This window comes from Apiospora phragmitis (genome assembly GCF_038363925.1).
Source record: "Apiospora phragmitis strain CBS 135458 chromosome Unknown utg000004l:1.0-3135199.0:1.0-3139288.0, whole genome shotgun sequence".
Lineage (NCBI taxonomy): Eukaryota > Fungi > Ascomycota > Sordariomycetes > Amphisphaeriales > Apiosporaceae > Apiospora > Apiospora phragmitis.
This window is the reverse complement of record NW_027117402.1, coordinates 2255-19672: the sequence shown is the minus strand read 5'-3', so window position 1 is coordinate 19672 and position 17418 is coordinate 2255. Positions and strand designations below refer to the sequence as shown.

General features: G+C 54.4%; 8 protein-coding genes across 8 annotated transcripts; 5 read left to right on the top strand and 3 right to left on the bottom strand.

The window, feature by feature from the left end:
* Positions 1–225: 225 nt before the first annotated feature.
* Positions 226–1283, top strand: PG994_003170 (uncharacterized protein; the record flags this gene model as incomplete). The annotated part of the gene is made up of 3 exons (XM_066854579.1): positions 226–385; positions 466–714; positions 820–1283. The coding sequence occupies 3 exons, from the start codon at positions 226–228 to the stop codon at positions 1281–1283; spliced, it is 873 nt and encodes a 290-aa protein (XP_066718857.1).
* A 2354-nt stretch (positions 1284–3637) lies between these two features.
* On the top strand, positions 3638–4960 carry PG994_003169 (uncharacterized protein; the record flags this gene model as incomplete). The annotated part of the gene is made up of 3 exons (XM_066854578.1): positions 3638–3828; positions 3983–4626; positions 4722–4960. 3 exons carry the CDS (start codon positions 3638–3640, stop codon positions 4958–4960), a joined length of 1074 nt encoding a protein of 357 aa, XP_066718856.1.
* A 707-nt stretch (positions 4961–5667) lies between these two features.
* PG994_003168 (uncharacterized protein) lies at positions 5668–6165 on the top strand (the record flags this gene model as incomplete). Its single annotated transcript, XM_066854577.1, has 2 exons — positions 5668–5901; positions 5992–6165. The coding sequence occupies 2 exons, from the start codon at positions 5668–5670 to the stop codon at positions 6163–6165; spliced, it is 408 nt and encodes a 135-aa protein (XP_066718855.1).
* A 779-nt stretch (positions 6166–6944) lies between these two features.
* On the bottom strand, positions 6945–7922 carry PG994_003167 (uncharacterized protein; the record flags this gene model as incomplete). Its single annotated transcript, XM_066854576.1, has 2 exons — positions 6945–7576; positions 7874–7922. The coding sequence occupies 2 exons, from the start codon at positions 7920–7922 to the stop codon at positions 6945–6947; spliced, it is 681 nt and encodes a 226-aa protein (XP_066718854.1).
* Positions 7923–9636: 1714 nt separating this feature from the next.
* Positions 9637–11110, top strand: PG994_003166 (kinase-like protein; the record flags this gene model as incomplete). Its single annotated transcript, XM_066854575.1, has 2 exons — positions 9637–9639; positions 10019–11110. 2 exons carry the CDS (start codon positions 9637–9639, stop codon positions 11108–11110), a joined length of 1095 nt encoding a protein of 364 aa, XP_066718853.1.
* A 964-nt stretch (positions 11111–12074) lies between these two features.
* PG994_003165 (uncharacterized protein) lies at positions 12075–13205 on the bottom strand (the record flags this gene model as incomplete). The annotated part of the gene is made up of 3 exons (XM_066854574.1): positions 12075–12231; positions 12284–12409; positions 12802–13205. Coding segments are annotated over 2 exons (405 nt in total). The 3' UTR covers positions 12075–12231; positions 12284–12408.
* Positions 13206–13877: 672 nt separating this feature from the next.
* Positions 13878–15141, top strand: PG994_003164 (uncharacterized protein; the record flags this gene model as incomplete). Its single annotated transcript, XM_066854573.1, has 4 exons — positions 13878–13986; positions 14075–14374; positions 14435–14909; positions 14973–15141. 4 exons carry the CDS (start codon positions 13878–13880, stop codon positions 15139–15141), a joined length of 1053 nt encoding a protein of 350 aa, XP_066718851.1.
* A 244-nt stretch (positions 15142–15385) lies between these two features.
* PG994_003163 (1-4-beta-D-glucan cellobiohydrolase-like protein) lies at positions 15386–16889 on the bottom strand (the record flags this gene model as incomplete). Its single annotated transcript, XM_066854572.1, has 3 exons — positions 15386–15580; positions 15668–16222; positions 16278–16889. The coding sequence occupies 3 exons, from the start codon at positions 16887–16889 to the stop codon at positions 15386–15388; spliced, it is 1362 nt and encodes a 453-aa protein (XP_066718850.1).
* Positions 16890–17418: the final 529 nt, after the last annotated feature.

The window sequence follows — 17418 nt, the reverse complement described above, 5'->3', positions numbered from 1 at the left end:
CGCGTATATTAGTATACACGAGCTTAGATAAACTAAAAGATTCCCCCCTAGGTAGCGGGTATTGCTTGCGATTTCTCGTTATGGACCTACTATATAATCAGTCCAGTTTCCGAAATGGATTCTCAATCATCTTTCGCAGTCATCTCCAGACTCACCTGAGCCCTCATTCTTCGAATAAGGCCAAATCTATAGGGAGTAAATTTGTAACATATCTCCATATCCAGGATGGCGTCACCCGAGAAGCTTGTTTTCTATACCTACCAGCCTCTCATGGCTGGGGCAGTCATTATGGCCGTTCTCTTCGGCCTCTCCTCTTCATGGCATATCAAGCAGATGGCCCAAAGCCGCACGTGGTGCTTCATTCCATTCGTGGTCAGCTGCCTTTGTAAGTGAGCTTCAGACCGGAATTGAAGTGCAGAGAAGGAGAGATAGGGAGTACTTTGTACTAACGAGGAGCAATTATAGTCGAGACTGTTGACTACATCGGGCGTGCCATGTCTTCTTCCGAGTCTCCGGATTTCACCAAGAACCCCTACATAATCCAATCCGTCCTGCTTCTGCTGGGCCCGACTCTCTTCGCCGCGTCCATCTACATGATCCTGGGCCGACTCATCCGCCTACTGGACGCCGACACATACTCCCCGATCCCGCCTCGGTGGCTGACTAAAGTCTTCGTTCTCGGGGACATGCTTTCCTTTTTTGCTCAGGGTGGTGGTGAGTAATACCCTACTAGAATGAGAGTGCTGACTATAACCGCTGTATCTCATCATGATAAGGGACATAAAAGAAGCTGACATACTCTTGGCGCGGTCGAAATAGGAAGCGGCATGCTGACGACCACCAAGACGCAAGCCGACGTCAAGCGCGGCGAGAACATCATCCTCGGCGGCCTGAGCATCCAGATCCTCTTCTTCGGCGGTTTCTGCGCCGTGACCGCCGTGTTCCATCTGCGCATCCGCCGTGCGCCGACCAGCAAACCCTACGCAATAACCATGCCGTGGACGCTGCTCGTGTACGTCCTGTACTCTGGAAGTCTCCTCATCATGGTCCGGTCGCTGTATCGCGTGGCTGAGTATGCACAGGGGCAAGGGGGCGGCCTTCAGGGCCACGAGTATTGGCTGTACATACTGGATGCGGTGCCCATGCTCGTCGTGTCGGTCCCGTTCAACTGGATGCACCCGAGCTGCGTGGTCAGCAGACGGAGAGAGGCCGGCGGCACATCTGCTCACCTCGTGGAGGAAGGTACAGGGCACGTATATTTACATGGACAGTCGAAAGAATGATTCATTCTTGGGGGGGGATTCTTCTAGGTATACTACAGTAGTCTGTGTTGACAAAACTCTCTGGGACAACTTCCAAGCGCCAGATATGGGAGTACTAGTGCTGTAGAGGGTAGTCGGTAACACATATACCATGGAACAATCTCCTTGGCTATGATATAGCTATTGCTTATTCTTCTTAGTTACTCCTTGGTGAATCTTCTAGAACAGCATAATCAGCTGCAATTGAAACTTGCTGTCTACTGGTGGTGGGGTCATCATTAAAAGTAGCAAACTTGTTTTCATGTATATTCCAGCTTCCGTATAGTCCAGCACTTGTTCCTATTTTTCATTCATTGACCGTGAATATACCAGCAACCTGCATCTCGCTTAACACTAGAAAATTATCGTTTTTCACCCTCTTTTTGAATTCGAGCAGCTCAAGATACCGAAAGAGCACCAGTCCCGACCGACTTCCACTCATTGATCGCAACACGTGTTGGTGGCCTGCATTATCTCATCGTCCCCCCTTCCTCTCGAGCGTGGTTGCATAAATAGACGAAGGAGATATATGAGACTCATTTCGATGCGAGTAAGCAATATTGGAAAATCTTACGATCACATGCGGTTTGTTGCTGACACATGAGCCATCCTCTTCCCTTGTCGTGCCACACGGGCGATAATCCTTCGAACTCAGCATAGTAAGAAAAATTGTCGGAATGGGCGAGTGTGTCCCTTTTCTAGAATCCCAGGGCCTCCTCACTAAGCCGAGCCTTCGCCCTGTCTTTCCGTCGAGCTCGGTCGCCCCATCAAGCACCGGCCATCCGGGGGAGGATCACTAAGTAACCAGTAAGCAACCAGTCGCAGGAAGCCCCGCTTGGAACTTTTCCGCATCCTATCCTCTAGGCCGTTTATTTGCTTCTCTCTCCTGAGCGTGTTTCTGAGATAGTATGGGCATCAGAGCGCAATTTCCCTTATTTCCCTCTGACGTTGAGACACATTGATGCCATCAAACACGGTACCCAATCAGCGGCCATAGTCATGGTGAGATGTGTCTTTCTGCCCCGGCCTAGACGGACCCTTCATCTAGGAGGGAGGCCCTGACCAGGCGCCGTGGGAGAATTCACCCAGAAAGGAACCCAAGGCTTTTTCCTTTTTGGTGTCTTGCATCAGCTTAGCAGAGAAGGCCAATAGAAGAGCGCGACACATGGCATCACATCACGCATTGGGGATGAAGGGGTGGCATGGGCTGCCGGACCAGTTACCTGGACCAAGATGCAATTGAATCTAGGTTGCATCCATCCGTCCAATCGAACACACTCCACGGCCGCGTGTTGCACTTTGCGCGTGTCGCATCCCAAAGGATGGCAGAGATTGGTCCGAACAGGGAATTGCCAGGGGCCGGCTTATCCGCATCGAGTATAGCCTGTCGCTCTGCCGCGGGTGGCGTGCGGACATGATGGACGAATTAAGCATCGCCGCCCTCTACAGCTGTCTGAAAGGGGCAGGCCAAAGGCTTCTTGGGGCCCATGGAACCGCCGACGGTCAGTAATCGGCTCTCCCCACGGGATCATTTCATTGTCAGTAAGCAGTCAAACGACGCCGACATTCTTACAACAACACCAGACACCAGACTCAATAGAGCAGGTTGCTTTCGGACAGGACCACGACAGCCTTCGGAGATGTCCAAGGTCGAACATTCCAGTATCGCACCTCCAAAGCAGCCCCCCATGCTCCCAATCTATCCCAATCCGCCGGCGCAAGGCCGATCTGGGGTAATCGCACATGAGCCCAGTAAGATTGTAACGTTTGAATAAAACCGTCCCATATGCATCCCATATGCGGTCCTGCAGGTTCCCAGACTTGGGTCTCAGTCCAACGCTTATTGGTGGCCCTTTTGAGACCAACTCTCATCCGCATGCGCATCCTTTGAGCCTCACCTCACCTCACCTGGTCCCGCCCCCCTGACAAGCCCAGCTAGCCATTATTATGCCATCGGGCGAAGCTAGAGTCTAGCCTTCCTGCCTCGACGCAGCCATGGGGGAGCCATAAAGAGTCGTACGCAACGTTTCATTGGACCCTCGAGAATGTCATCGTTCATTACCGTCATTTCGCCTCAGAGCAGGCGATACCCAGTAGGGAACATACGTCCACGAGCCTCAAGGATGCATATGTAAGCATAGACATATATAACGCTGATCACTCCCCCCAGTGACCGTCGATCATATCCAGAGGTGGAAACACAACCTGGCAACGATCGAGCTTGTCTATACACTCCTTGTTTATACACTCCCTGTTCGGTTCAAGTCTAAACTACATACCCCGTTCACTACCATAAACCTAGTTCACTAATATCGTCCCTTCTTTGATCCACCAACATGTTGTCTAATATTCTCTTGGTTCTGGTCCCCTTCGTGGCATCTTCGCTTGCCTGGGCACCTCCCTCCTACAGCGGATTTAACCTCAGATGGAACGACGCTTTCGGTGGTTCCAGTGGTACCAGCCCCAATACGGGCAACTGGAACATCATCACTGGCGATTTGAACGTCAACAATGAACTAGAAACTTGGTGCGTACCTCTTTCATCAAGCTGTCTCGGTTATTGATATACTAACTGCTGTTGTCTAGTATGTCCTCATGCTTCTCAGCAGTCACTGTTCCTTGACTCCGGCCTGGGCATTTGTCTGCATCAGTAGAGAATGTACACTGGGTGACATACCCAGGGTGCTATGCATATGCAACGTCGTATTTGAACCGGAGCTAACATGTGATTGTCAACAAACAGACTCCTCGAGCACACGGAACCTCCAGATTTCCGGAGGCAACACGCTGCAGATCGTGCCATGGAAAGGCGGCGGCACCCACGGTTGGACCTCGGGCCGTATCGAGAGCAAGTACACCTTCACGCCGGCCGCAGGCGTCGTGACCCGCGTCGAGGCCAGCCTCCGCTTCGGCTCCAACCCTCAAAACACCAAACAGGGGCTGTGGCCGGCCTTCTGGATGCTGGGCAACTCCATCCGCAATGGGGTCCAGTGGCCCGGCTGCGGCGAGCTCGACATCATGGAGACGGTCAACGGCATACTCCGGGGCTACGGCACCGTGCACTGCGACCGGGCCCCGGGCGGCATCTGCCAGGAGACCAACGGCCTCGGTGCCTCCATCGCCATCGCCAACCAGGACTTCCACACCTGGCGCCTCGAGTGGGACTTGACGTCCAGCAACTGGCAGTCTCAGTCCATCAAGTGGTCCATGGACGGCACCGTCTACCACACCCTCACGGGCGGCAACATTGGCAACCAGGCGGTGTGGAACACGTTGGCCCATTCCCCCATGTTCTTCATCCTCAACATGGCCGTTGGCGGAGGCTGTAAGTTAGCCCCTCCCTGCATGATTTCCTCTCGCCCACACAGTAGCATGCGCGTGAAACTTGAGTAGTGACTGACATTGGATTACCAACAACAGGGCCCGGCAACCCCAACAGTGCCACCCAAGACGGCTACGGCGCAATGATGGAGGTGGGCTACGTCGCGCACTACCAACGCACCAACCAGGCCCTGCTCCAGACTCCCAACAGCAACAACAGCACCGATTACCCCAACACGGACGTGCCGGTCAAGCCCAGCATGATGACGCTGCTCAACAAGGCGGCGCCCCTCATCACAAAGACCGTTGCCAGGATGGCGAGGCTCTTCCGCTCCTAATTTCTGCTAGCTGGCCAAAACGGAGAGTGAGCTAGAGAGAGAACCCATGGATTGGGATATGACGATCCCTGAATGGAATCAAGGAACTGGACAACTAACGGACTGCAAAAACGATCGCTTGTCAGATCTGTTCTTCTTTCATCTTTTCTGTTAAGCAGCCCCAGAGTTACCTGATTCACAGTGGTGTCTTTTTTTTACTTCTTTAGATGGGAAATGTTTGATTATCAAGACGTGGTGATGAGATACGATATACGGCTTGGGGTTCTCGAAGAAACAGGGGAGAGGGCCGGTGGAGGTCTTGATTTGACATACGCTATTATCTTATCTTCTTGTATCTACTTATACAGACAATACCAACTGTATATACTTCGGCAATCCCTGATGGAATCACTCTGCCAGTCCTTGTATTTTTGGTGCCTGAATCGGCGTCATGATGCGCAGGCTGCAGCGCAGCATAGATCCCGATTAGGAAAGCGTGTTTCCTGCTGGCTCGTATGACAATGTCATATGACATGCAACCAATGTGGGTGGAAGCACACATGACATAATTTCTCTCATTAACACACAACTAGAGCAGGGGAGAAAACCTAAGTTGAACGACCGAGTTATTTTCACCGTCTATCATTCAAGATGTCGCTGCAGGACTTTCTCAATAGACGCCAAGCGGGCTTGACAGCCGTTTTCGAATTGGGGGTATCCCAAAGATCATGGATTACTACGACGAGGACCTGAGCTTCTCCGATCACGGTAATAAAACTGTCACGGCATTACAACCACTTCCCGCACGGGCTGCTAACGATTCGTTGGTGACAGCGTGGAAAGCCGTGGACAGGACTTACTCGGAATTCGTCGAGTTCCTCCACTCAACTTACCGAACATCGGACTCGTTGCGCATGGAAACGCACGGCGTCACCGGCAGCAAGGAGTTTTGTGTATGGGAGGTACGTCAGAAAAAAACCCCCTCTGTATCTCCTTCCTATTGCAAGTTCAAGGAAGAAAGATGGGTAACTCACCTTTATGCCTGCTCGCAGTGGACCTTGCGTATAGTAGCCGACACAAACGATCCCATCCGCGGGCTGCTGAAAGGGAAGGAGGCGGTGCTGCGAGGATGCTCGCTGCATTGGTGGATGCTACTGCCTGGGAAGGACGGCAGCGAGACTTCGGATTGGAGAATCGTCAAAGAAGCCGACTATGCATGTCACTAATCAGGCCCGATGTAAAGCCGTCATTCCGCCGCCTCCCCGAGGTGATCGGAGGGCTTCATTGGACTCGTGTTATGGCGGCGAATATTAAGAGGGCTAGCAGAGCAGGCAAGCAGCCAAGTAGACAAACAGACAGAAAAACAGATAAGCAGCAAAGCAAACATTAATGATAACAAGTGGCTTCAGCCAGAAGCCTCTATAATGAAAGGGTATACTCGTGTTTTGACTTGAGCCATCGAGTGTAACACCGTATTCTCCGACAAACTCCTCATCCCCAAGCACCCGGTCTGATTTAGTATCTGCAGGAAGCCTTCGGACTCATCCGGGGCAGGTGAGTCACGATACCGGCCTATGCTGGGGTCGTATCGAGGCCGCATCGGGGCAGGTCTTGAGTCCACCACCATCATATCATCATCAGTGCACATCCTCTCTTCCCATCCATGTGGAACTTTGCAAGATCCTACACAAGTATATAACTAGCTATTCCTACAAAAGGCATGCCACCATTCTTTTATACAGTCTGTAGACAGCGAGGCCCACTGCCTTGCCACCCTTGGCTTACCGTACCTAAACTTGAAGACAAAAACATGCAGCTACAGTACAGTACAAGATACACACCGATATGATACCTATCGTTTCCTCACGATATTCAAATCGCCATCCTGATCCCAGTATGCCCTTTCGCTGGCATGCAAGGTAATTCTGGATCGGGTGATCAACGTCAGCTACTGCATACTTCAAGAAAAAAAAGAAAAGAAAATAGGGGGAGGGCATGTGCGGGCTTACGGCATTCTGTCATTATGCTGTCGTTCAAACCCGTCGGGCCATCGTTTCTCCATCTCGAGGCGGTGGTGCGTCTTGGGCTTGCCCTGCGCGAGGCGGATCTTCTCGAAGTAGACATTGGCGGCGTAGAACACACTGCTGGTGGCTCCCGCATTTGACCCCTTCTTGTGGCGGAAATCGGATAGCGGCTTGGGCTGGATCGCCTTGCATCGCGTGGGGGACTTGAGCTGGGCATGGATGTTGCGGCAGAACTGAGCCTGGGTGACCCTGTGGTGGAAAATGTGATCGTCGATCTTCCGGCGGACGACGTCGCAGGTTTCGTAGACGGGGACCTCGTCCGTGTCCTCGCCCGGCAGATGGATACCACTGATATCCGGGACCGAAGGTGTGCTGCTGGTGCCTCCCAAGCCTGGAGCAGATGGCGTCGGTGCACTTGCTGTTGCCGTTGTTGCTGCACTTGTGCTGACACCAGCACCCGTACTTGCACTGGCACCTGTGTTCGCAGCTCCACCTGCGGCGGCAGCGCGGGCGGCCTCGGTCTGGCGGCGCTTGTTCGCATTGGGGAACTTCAGGCCTGCGATCTCGCGCTGCTTGAACCAGTTCCAGGCCTTGGTGAAGGCGTCGTTCTTCGCTTAGGGTTACTTAGGGTTTTCAATGTGCATCATCGTGACGAGAAGCTAGGCAACTGGAGCTACGGCAGATCGGGTGACGGTCGCAGCCTCGCAGGTGGGAATTGGAGCGTGAGTCAAGGTAGCTGACGCGGAATGTCCCAGCGATGCAAGTTGGTCACATTGCTGCTGGGAGATACTTAACGAGATCTTGGATATCGTTGCCCCCAAGCCCATTCCAAGGTCTTGGGCGTGGGTGGGATGGAATGGAATGGACATAGAGCTCGTTCTACTTGGCGAAGACAAACGACTGTTCATACTCAGGTCCCCAGACGGGACTAGTAGCCGTGGTCGGTTCTCAACAAACATCGTGAGAGTGATTCAATGAATACATTATCATCAGTCACTCGATTGCAGTGTATGTGACTGATGCGGGTGAGACGCGGGGGTGTTGAGTATATGACCGGTCCGGTGGCTACATGGGACAGACAGTTACATGTGAATACGTTATGCAGGCGGAATGCTACAGCGGCTATTTATTCATAATAATAGATAAGGGAGACAGGTAGCAAGATACATGTACCGGATAGAAGAGTGAACTAATAACAAACGTGGGTGGTCAGAGAGGCCGGTCACAAAACCCTCCGGTCATCGGCGCTGCCCCCCCTCCCGCCCCCCATGAGATCTTGACCCCTTACTTGTACTTGATGGCGACGGAGGAAAAACTAGAGAAACTGTTAGGGAAATGACAGTGTATGCACTGTTCTATCTACCAGCAGAGCTGCGTGGAGGCAAGTATGTATTAATAGCATTCCTCTTTCACAGAAGTGTTTGGCGATTTGTTTCAATGGACTCTGATATGTGGCGACGACGTTTTGGAATGCAATGTGTTGATGGTTGAAAATGTTTCTGTTTTGCTGAGTCTGACTCCCAAGCTCTTCCAGTTCTTCTTGTCTGCCACCCCCCATGTCGCCAAGACACGGTGGGATTCACCCCCACGCCTTGAAACGAGCAGACTACCGGCAGCCATGCGACCGTGTGACACTTGCTGCAATTGAAATTTCCGCTCACCGACCGCCCCAGCGAACTCGGGGCAAAGGCATGCAGCATGGTCATCTCGCATGAAGGATTGCAGACTGTCAAGCTTGAACGGTAGGATTCGAGACACATCCAGTCAGATGAGCACATGCATCCATGTGGGCGACTGGAAGTCCAGGCCAGCAGCGGTGAGGAATTCGAAATGGGAGGCAGGCTTTCGTGTTTGTCTGTTCCCACTCCCAGTTTTGTGTCGAGCCAGCCAAGAAAGGCAGCAAGCCACTTGCATCAAGCAATCATCTTATGTACAACGTGGGCGCAACATTGAAGGTACGAGGGCAGTGCTTACAAGGTAAGTACATGCAGTACGGGAAACACGGACTGACATGACACGACAGTCTGCACTGGCTGGCGCGTCCCCCCAAATGCTAATTCTAATCCAGGCACATACGCACACACACACACACACACACACCTGACAGGTGAGACGATCAAGCCGTATCGGACACCGTTCGAAACGGTTGGTCGTCGCCCCCAGCTGCCGACACAGGCAAGTAGGCAGCAAGGCAGATGAGCGACAAGAAGGCAAGCGATATGTAGAACAGACACGCAGACGGCAAGCAGCCAAGCTGGACAAGAAAGGCATGCAGGGTCTATGTAGGCCTTGTAGGTCGATGGGCAGATCCTGGGCAGATAGGCAAATGTTCCAGAAGTCTCGCCTTTCAAGATCAGCAATCTCGCACACCGACCGCCACGGCTGTGGGATGCTTGCCAACCCTCCTGCAGCAGCTTCTCGCCGCTCTAGAACACGAAGATGGAGATTAGAGGTCGGGCGAGGGTTTAGCGACCTTGGCAACCTTTATTCCCAGGCCAATCCTAGCATTCCCAGCGGTCGGGAATGGGGGTTCCAACTCCCCCGGCTCAGGGACCCCGTTGCTCCCTGCTGGGCCCTTCTAATGCACTGACACCCTCCACTACTGATCGTACCCAGTCAACCAGTAAAGTCGCCCACCTTCTTAGTGCCGATCCCCCCAATTTCTAAGCTTCAATGGTCTAGGTCAGGCTGTTTGCTAAGGTGTAAGGGCCGGAAGCCAGACCCCTACAGCGCGCGTATGAATGGCAAATTGGATTTTTGGTCTTTGTACTTCACCTATTTTTGGCCTGGCCTTTTCTGTTTTGCGGAGGCCCGCACTCGGATCCATCGGCCATCTTGACTTGCTTATATTCCCCCATCCTCCTCCACCCTCTCCACGCCCCCGATCTCGATCTTATCGGCTTCATCACATAGACCAAACTACAATACACCATTTGCATTTACAACAAGACACCTGCATTTTCAACAACACACACATATTGGGAAGCCAATAATATGCAACTACGAACCGTGACCTCTACCTTCGGATCACGACTACTGCGCTCTTCATTCACAGCACCAGCCGCCCGCCTGGCTTGCCGACCATGCGTCGCTCCCCTCGTTCGAGCTGAATTCGCTCGACCCCGAACTTTTGCTACCGCCATTGAGACCACAGCGTCTGGTCTCCCCCTCGGCCCCCGCAGACCCCTTTGCCCACATCGGCGCCTCACTCCACGGGCGCTCCGGTCGCAAATATGTCATCAAGCAGGTCCTCCAGGACAGGCAGGATCGCCACGTCTACCTGGCCGAGGCAGACCACCAAAAGTTCGTCCTCAAGACGCTCTTCGAGCCCGAGTACAACTACGCCCTCTCGCTGCAGCAAAAACTCGCCGACAGCCCCTACCTGCGCGCCGTCCGCGACACCATCCCCGGCGAGAACATGTTCGTCAACGAGTACCTCAGCGACCACCTCCTGAACTTTGCCTGGAAGGACATCTCCCTCGCCACCCAGAAGCGCGTCCTCCGCGACGCCCTCCGCGGCCTCGCCCTCATGCACGCCCACGACATTGCCCACCTCGACATCAAGGCGAACAACATTATGGTTGACTACCACGAGACCCAGGACCGCGGCATCGTCGTCGACAAGGTGCAGCTGTCCGACCTCGAGGACTCCACCCACATCCCGCCCCGGCAGGCCTTGCGCGGTATCCAGGTTGGCAACCACTGGTGGCGGAGCCCCGAGGCCCACGTCAAGGGCGCCATCAACAAGCAGACCGACATCTTCTCCTTCGCCATCGTCAGCATCTACCTGCTGCTGCGCCGCGTTATCTTCTGGATGGACATGCCCCAAGGCGGCCACGGCGCCGCCCCCAGCGACCCCAGCTTCGCCATCCTCGAGCGCCAGATCTCCCACTTTGCCGAGTGGGACGACCTCGACGACTTCCTCGAGTACCTCGGCCGCAGCCACCCGTGGCGGTCCAGCTTCGACAAGATGGCCCGGTCCTTTGGGTCCGGGAACCCGCGCCGCCCCTTTGCCATGTGGAAGAGCGACGTGCTCGACTCCGACTTCAAGGACCTCATCCGCAAGATGACGCACTTTGACCCCCGCAAGCGCATTACGGCCCAGCAGGCTCTCGACCACGCTTGGTTTCAGGAGGTCAAGAATTAGAGCACACACACACGATATATATTTTATATGACACGAGGCGTTCATCAACATCGATCGAAGTTACGACGGCGGCAGAAATTTTAGACAAAAGTTACAAACGTTTTCCTTTGGATTTATTAGACGATAGATACACATTTAGAGAGATACCCCTTTACATCTAATACTTAATCACCATCACCTAGGCATCACTTGAATGTTTTATTGCTCTGTGACGGCAGTTTCGAAGAACTTGCGTGGCGCGCCGTTCTTGCTCTGTGCTCCGTGCTGTGTGCTGTGTGCTGTGATTGGTTTCGAAGATAGTCCTTGCGTTGCATATCGAAGGTTCGAAACCAGCTCGTCCTTGCATCTACCGCACGTTGATGCTGCGGTTCTGTTCTACGCTCAGTGAACGGCCCGAATATTGTTCTCGCCTTGGGTCATGTCACGGACCAATCATACGTAATGTGCCACTCCATCCTCGCCTCGGCGGTTCCGCAGTTTACTGCCGAGCACAAACGCCGGTCCTGTGTATATAAACTAGGTTAACCTCAGGTGATTTGACATGAACAGATAGGGGCTGACAGCGGCGGCGTGGGGGGCCCAAACTCACGGCATGCGCATTTGATGATTGACGATGATTGACCTTGGCTAACAAGCCATCGCCCACAGCACAAAACGCCCACGAACGTTATTAGACGGGCTGGCGCAGCCTACAGGTGCATCAGGTTCACCGTAAAGAACATGCTCAAGTCAAAACACTATTAGGTTCTACTTGGAATCGCCGAACCGGTGCCGGTGGGCGATTGAGTATGATGTCTGACAACTACCGTTTCTCATTATGACTACTACGCATCCAACCCCTTTCAATGCGTAAGACCTCATCAGCCAAGGGGCCAAGGGAAGCATTGGTAGGAATATAAGATTCACGCTAAAGCAATTAGCGATTCCCCGATGCAAGCTTCCACTCCCACCGGTCCCTCAAAAGTTAACACCCACCGCCGCCACCTCCTTCATCACCGCCGCCGCCGCCTCCTCCTCCACTACTACAACCACCACCGCCCCCGTCGCAGCCGCCGCCACCGCCGCCACCATAGCCATAGCCATAGCCATAGCCCCCGCCTGCGTAGGCTGAGCCTCCCGAACTAGCGTAGGCACTTCGGTTGCGGTGTGTTCCACGGTAGGCGCCTTAGTTACGGGGTTTGCTTCTCCTCCACGGCGTCTCGACCACGACCGGCTGTGAGACCGGGATCATGCGCCGCGAAGGCGCATCGTGGCTGTCTCCCCCTTCCGGACTTTATGGAAGTTGGTTCGGCGGTTAGCCTGGAAATGGAGGGATATATGAATGGACAGAGACCCACAGTGAAGCACATGGTCTTCCCGCTCTATGAGCTGTGCAGTATACTTTTCCAGATGCCTAGGACTCTGTTTGCCATTCCACCTTCAGAGTAAAGAGTTGAAAATGGACAACGATGGATAAGCAAGCAGAAATCCCGCCATGGAATGCGACAGTGGTGATATATATCAACCCAGGAATGGATGTATGGCCTTACACCCACTCACTCAAGATGATGTCGTCTTCGATCGCTCAGCCTTACTATTAGGCCTCGTGACTTGCGTAGGGGCTTGGCAATGCTGCCAGCGCAGGCTGACGCCGTTTACGACCCAATACGGCTGAGAGGCTATGCCAAGACAGTGCCAGCGCTAGGGCTTACTATAGATTCCAGGACATTGGCAGGGCATTCTTGCCAGTGCGCCTATTCATATCAGTAGCTTGTCTTTCCATGAGATTGGCGCGGCTCAGGGCCCCGGGCTTGGAGAGCGACGTGCTGCCGACTTCCCCAACGTAAGGCAGAGTGCTATGCCTTGATGGACAGTGAGCCCGATGGCCTACAGAAGAGTAGCCAAGTGCTCTACGTGCATCTGAGGCCTCGCATACAGTGAGTGTGCTATGCAAAGGATCTTGAGCCTTTATCCCTTGGAGCTTTGCCATGACTTCAGAAAAGCAGTGCTCTATCTGGAAACGAAGGACGCGAAGGCCCATGGAGGTTCGCTTGGAAACAGAATACGATTGTTTCACAACCATTGAATGGTGGGGGGTCGGAATAGGAATGGTCATAGCTAAACGTTGGGCATTCTGCTCCTGCGACCACCAATGATGATATCCGAATAGCCCATAGATGGGTGGAAGAGTAAAGTCGGCTGCCGCTGTATTGTAATACGTCTTATGGGCAAGTAAAGTACCACCTGTCAAGTAGCAAATTTAGTTTTCGCTCGGATCAGAGTTCAAGTTGAAAAAACTGAGGAGAGGTTTCCTCTTTATCAAGTGTATCGTCATTACACATCCCATCTTTCACGGCCTGGGACGGGGTTCTTGATTTCTGCCTGTTATCAGTAACGGCCAGATATCAGAGCGATGAATCATTCAGCCTACTTCGGGCATAGCAGCATGGAGGTATCGTCACCCGCTACCAGACCGTAGCTTATATCGGACGACATTGGGGTTGCTAATGCAGGAGAGAGGCAGCTCTATGTAGCTGGTCCGATCTTGGGATGCAGCCGGCAAAAATACGCTTTACGTACCCAGAAGCTTGTCATATTGAGTCTGTTCCCGTTGGTTTTGTAACGAGAGCTAGGCCTGCCGCAAACTCAAGCCGAGTCATGTCCCCGAGGAAACGAAACCGGCACAGAAGGTTGATGAGCCCACCGTGGATTTCCCCAGCGTCGTTCAAAATCACCTCTTTTCCACCAATATCAAGTCCATCCGTCCAGGGCAGTCCAAGAGCTCACGATGGTGAAGCTCGGCGAAACGTATCCACTCAGGGCCATCAGGCGCCAGGCCAAAGCCCAGCTTGCCCAGCCAACAGCCTCATTCAAAAGCGCGACAGTCGTGATCATTGGTAACGTCGCAGACGATCTTTTTCTTTCGTAGTCCACATCGCCATTCAGTTCTGGACCAAGTGCTTACTGATACAACATTGCCTACAGGTGCCACGGGGGTCATGTGCTCCGAAGCTGTCAAAGTCCTAGCCCAACTCGACGTCGACACTCTGGTCTTTGGCGTTCGGAACGTGACCAAGGCCGAGAGGCTGGCGGACGACGTAGCCTTGCAATGCAGCTTTGCCCGAGGCCGCATACTGATCAAGCAGGTAGACCTCACCTCGTTCGAGAGTACCAAGGCCTTCGCCGCGGATCTAGCTCAGAGCCTACCTCGCCTGGACGTCCTGCTCATCGGATCCGCCACCAACAACACCAAGAGATTCGTCACGGGAGATGGATGGGAAGAGAGTAAGAAATTTTGTTTTATGACTACGATTCAGAGACCATATCCACTCACAAATCCTGCAGATCTTCAAGTCATACATCTTTCCTGCGCATTGCTGGCCATGCTATTGCTGCCCAAACTGCAAAAGTCGGCTGAGGAGCACCATTCTACCACCGTCATCAGCAATGTTTCTTCTTCCGCCGTGAGAATGACGGCGCCTTGGATTAAGTTCCCGAACGAAAGGTCCGCCGTCGGCTACCTCCGGGACATGAGCGATGGCAAAAACGTTGTGAAGCTCGCGCAATACGGTCTCTGCAAGATCGTCAACTACTGTTGGTTCGAGACCCTGTCGTCACTTCTGGACCCGAGTCAGGTCCACATACACTCGCTCGACCCCGGCGTGACCAAGTCACCCCTGAGCACCAGCTCCCTCGCCGCGCGATTGTTCATGGGCGTATTTGGGCGCTCACCGATCATCTGTGGCCGAGCCATCGCCCACTCCTGCCTGCCTGTCGAGAATGCACACGGCGCCATGCTGTGGGACTATGAAGTTGAGAAGTATGACCCCCAATAAATCAGTGCATGACAGCATAAACCGCATGTTTACGAGAAACCGAACAGGCCAACGAGTTTCATGACCTCGGAGAGGGCCAAGAAGATGCGGAGGGCTGTCTGGGAGGAGACGCGGTCGGTCTTGGAGAGGCTATCGCCAGACGCCAAGCAAGTCTACGCTGATTTGGACCTCATGAGTGGTAGAAGCAGCGACGGCTCTGACTCTGCGAAGCACTGAAATTTGGATTTCTTTTTCTGGTGGGTTCTTCATATCTAGCGATGTGCAAGCATCCGTCTTATTAGAGACGGGAAATATAACGTTCATAATTCCGCGGACCTGTATATACAAACACGCTGCATCAAACACTCCAGCGTCCCCTTGAACACAACCAAAAGCGACCGACTAAAACCATCTAAAACCGGTACAATGCATATGAATATCCCCAAGCGTTGTCAGGTGAGCGAGAGAGGGTGTGCCTTCTCTAGACATCGTAGGTGGATCCGATGGGGCCAAACTTGATGTTGCTGTAGGTCACCTTGGCGTCGGCGAACTTCTCGCGGACGGTGGCAGGCTCGCTGCCTGTGAGCGGGCACTCGCCGCGGGCCACGCCAGGGTCGCCGGGGGTGCGGTCGGTGGGGTACGTCACGCCGTCGAGCCAGAGCATGCTGGAGTACAGCTGTGGCCATGTCAGTAATTACACGAAGACAATCAATTGTATGAGAGACTTGAGAAAGGAGGAGACGGATGGGACAAAGCAGCTTACGTCATCCCAGATCGAGATGGTGAGAACCATGCCCTTGCCGGTGGCGTCGCCCATCTGTGCGAGCCCGCCCAGCTCCTGGTAGCGCAGGTTGTCGGCGAAGAGCTCCTTGGAGGCGTCGCAGAAGGCCTCGTCGATGACGCTGCCGCCGTCAACAACCTGGGACGCGGGCACGTCGATGCGGGCGCCGTCCTGGATGAAGTACTGCGAGATGCTCTCGAGGGTGCTGCCGGAGCCGTGGAACTGCGTCACGACAGTGAACTTCTTGCTCGTGTCGACCGTCTTGCCCTTGCCGTAGAAGTCGGTGTTGCCGTGGCGGTACGGGTTCAGGTCGCAGCCGTCGGGGTCGCACTGGCCGGCGTAGCGGTCCTCGCTGTAGGTGCCGCCGCAGCCGTCGTTCTCGCACACGACGTAGCCGGAGTCCTCGCACGGGTGGGGCGTCAGGGCAAACGACATGCTGTTGGCCTCCCACAAGTCCATCTCGGCACAGCAGGGGCCCATGGCGCCGACGCCCGAGTTCGCGTCGTCGGCCGATGGCTGCCAGCCCTCGGCATTGCCCTACACCGTCGTTAGTTCATTGGGAGCTGCTTTGCAACCTAAAAGAAAATCGTACCTTGCCGTCGATCCACTTCAGATCACGGGCACACTGCGAGTCGCAGTAGCCGGTGCCGTACTTGGCGCCCGCCTTGTTGCCGGGGGAGCGGGCCTTGCCGCCGTCTTCGTCCATGGAGACGAAGTAGACGGCGCCGTTGAGCCCGCAGCCGATCTCCGAGTTCTCGACGTCGAAGGCGATCTCGTTGCCGTTCATGGTGAACATCTCGTAGTTCTCTTCGTCGGCCAGAAGGTAGACGCGCGAACCGACGTTGGTGCCACTGTCATTGGGCGTGACGAACTTGAGCGTGACGGCGTCGCTCGAGGTTGAGATTCCATAGGTGGACTCGTAGTCGGCACCCTCGATCTCGCAGTTGGCCGCGCACGCCTCGTTGTCCGGGCACAGCTCCGCGTCCCACGTGTTGCCCGTGTAGCAGTTGGTGTAGCCGCCGGTGCCGTGCGCCCACCGCCAGTTGGCGTCGACGACGATGGAGCCCGCGACGTCGCTGCAGACGCCGGGCGCCGTGCACTTCTGCCACGTCAGCTTGGGGTGCACCTCTTCTTGTTCGGTGCCCGCCAGCTGCGACTGCCCGCCCGCGATGAGCGAGGCCAGAATGGCGATTTTGGACAGCATGGTGAAAGAAGAAGGAGAAGCAGATCTGGTTCCTCGTGAAGGGTTGATGCTTTCGAGCCGATACAAGGCATGTTTCTTGATTCCTATCGTTGTTATTTATAGACGACGTTCCTTGCCCCATCGCCTTCCCAACAGATCACGGAGGCGCCTCCATCTTGTCCCGCCAGGCGAATATGACTCCAGGATCCATAATCTTCCACTCTCGTCTCGGAATGCCTTTTTGCGCCAGCTTGCCCCGTCCGTCAACGTCGACCCACTGAGTATCCAAGCCCCTGCCTCTCCGTTGATGACCAACGGGAAAAGCTGGCGCGAAGCAGAGGACGAAGAGCAGTGGTTGGCGCCAAAACTGCCAGGATTCCCCATCGCCGAGAGTCTTGGGACTCTTGGGACTTTACGGTCGCCCCACGCGGGCCGGGTATATGAGCACGATTTGCTTGGCGGCGCGACTTGGGTGCGTGGGCGCCCCGGCTTTCCGTCCGCAACGGGGAGGTGATCGGCATTGGCGCGTCTGCCGGATAAATGCACCGCG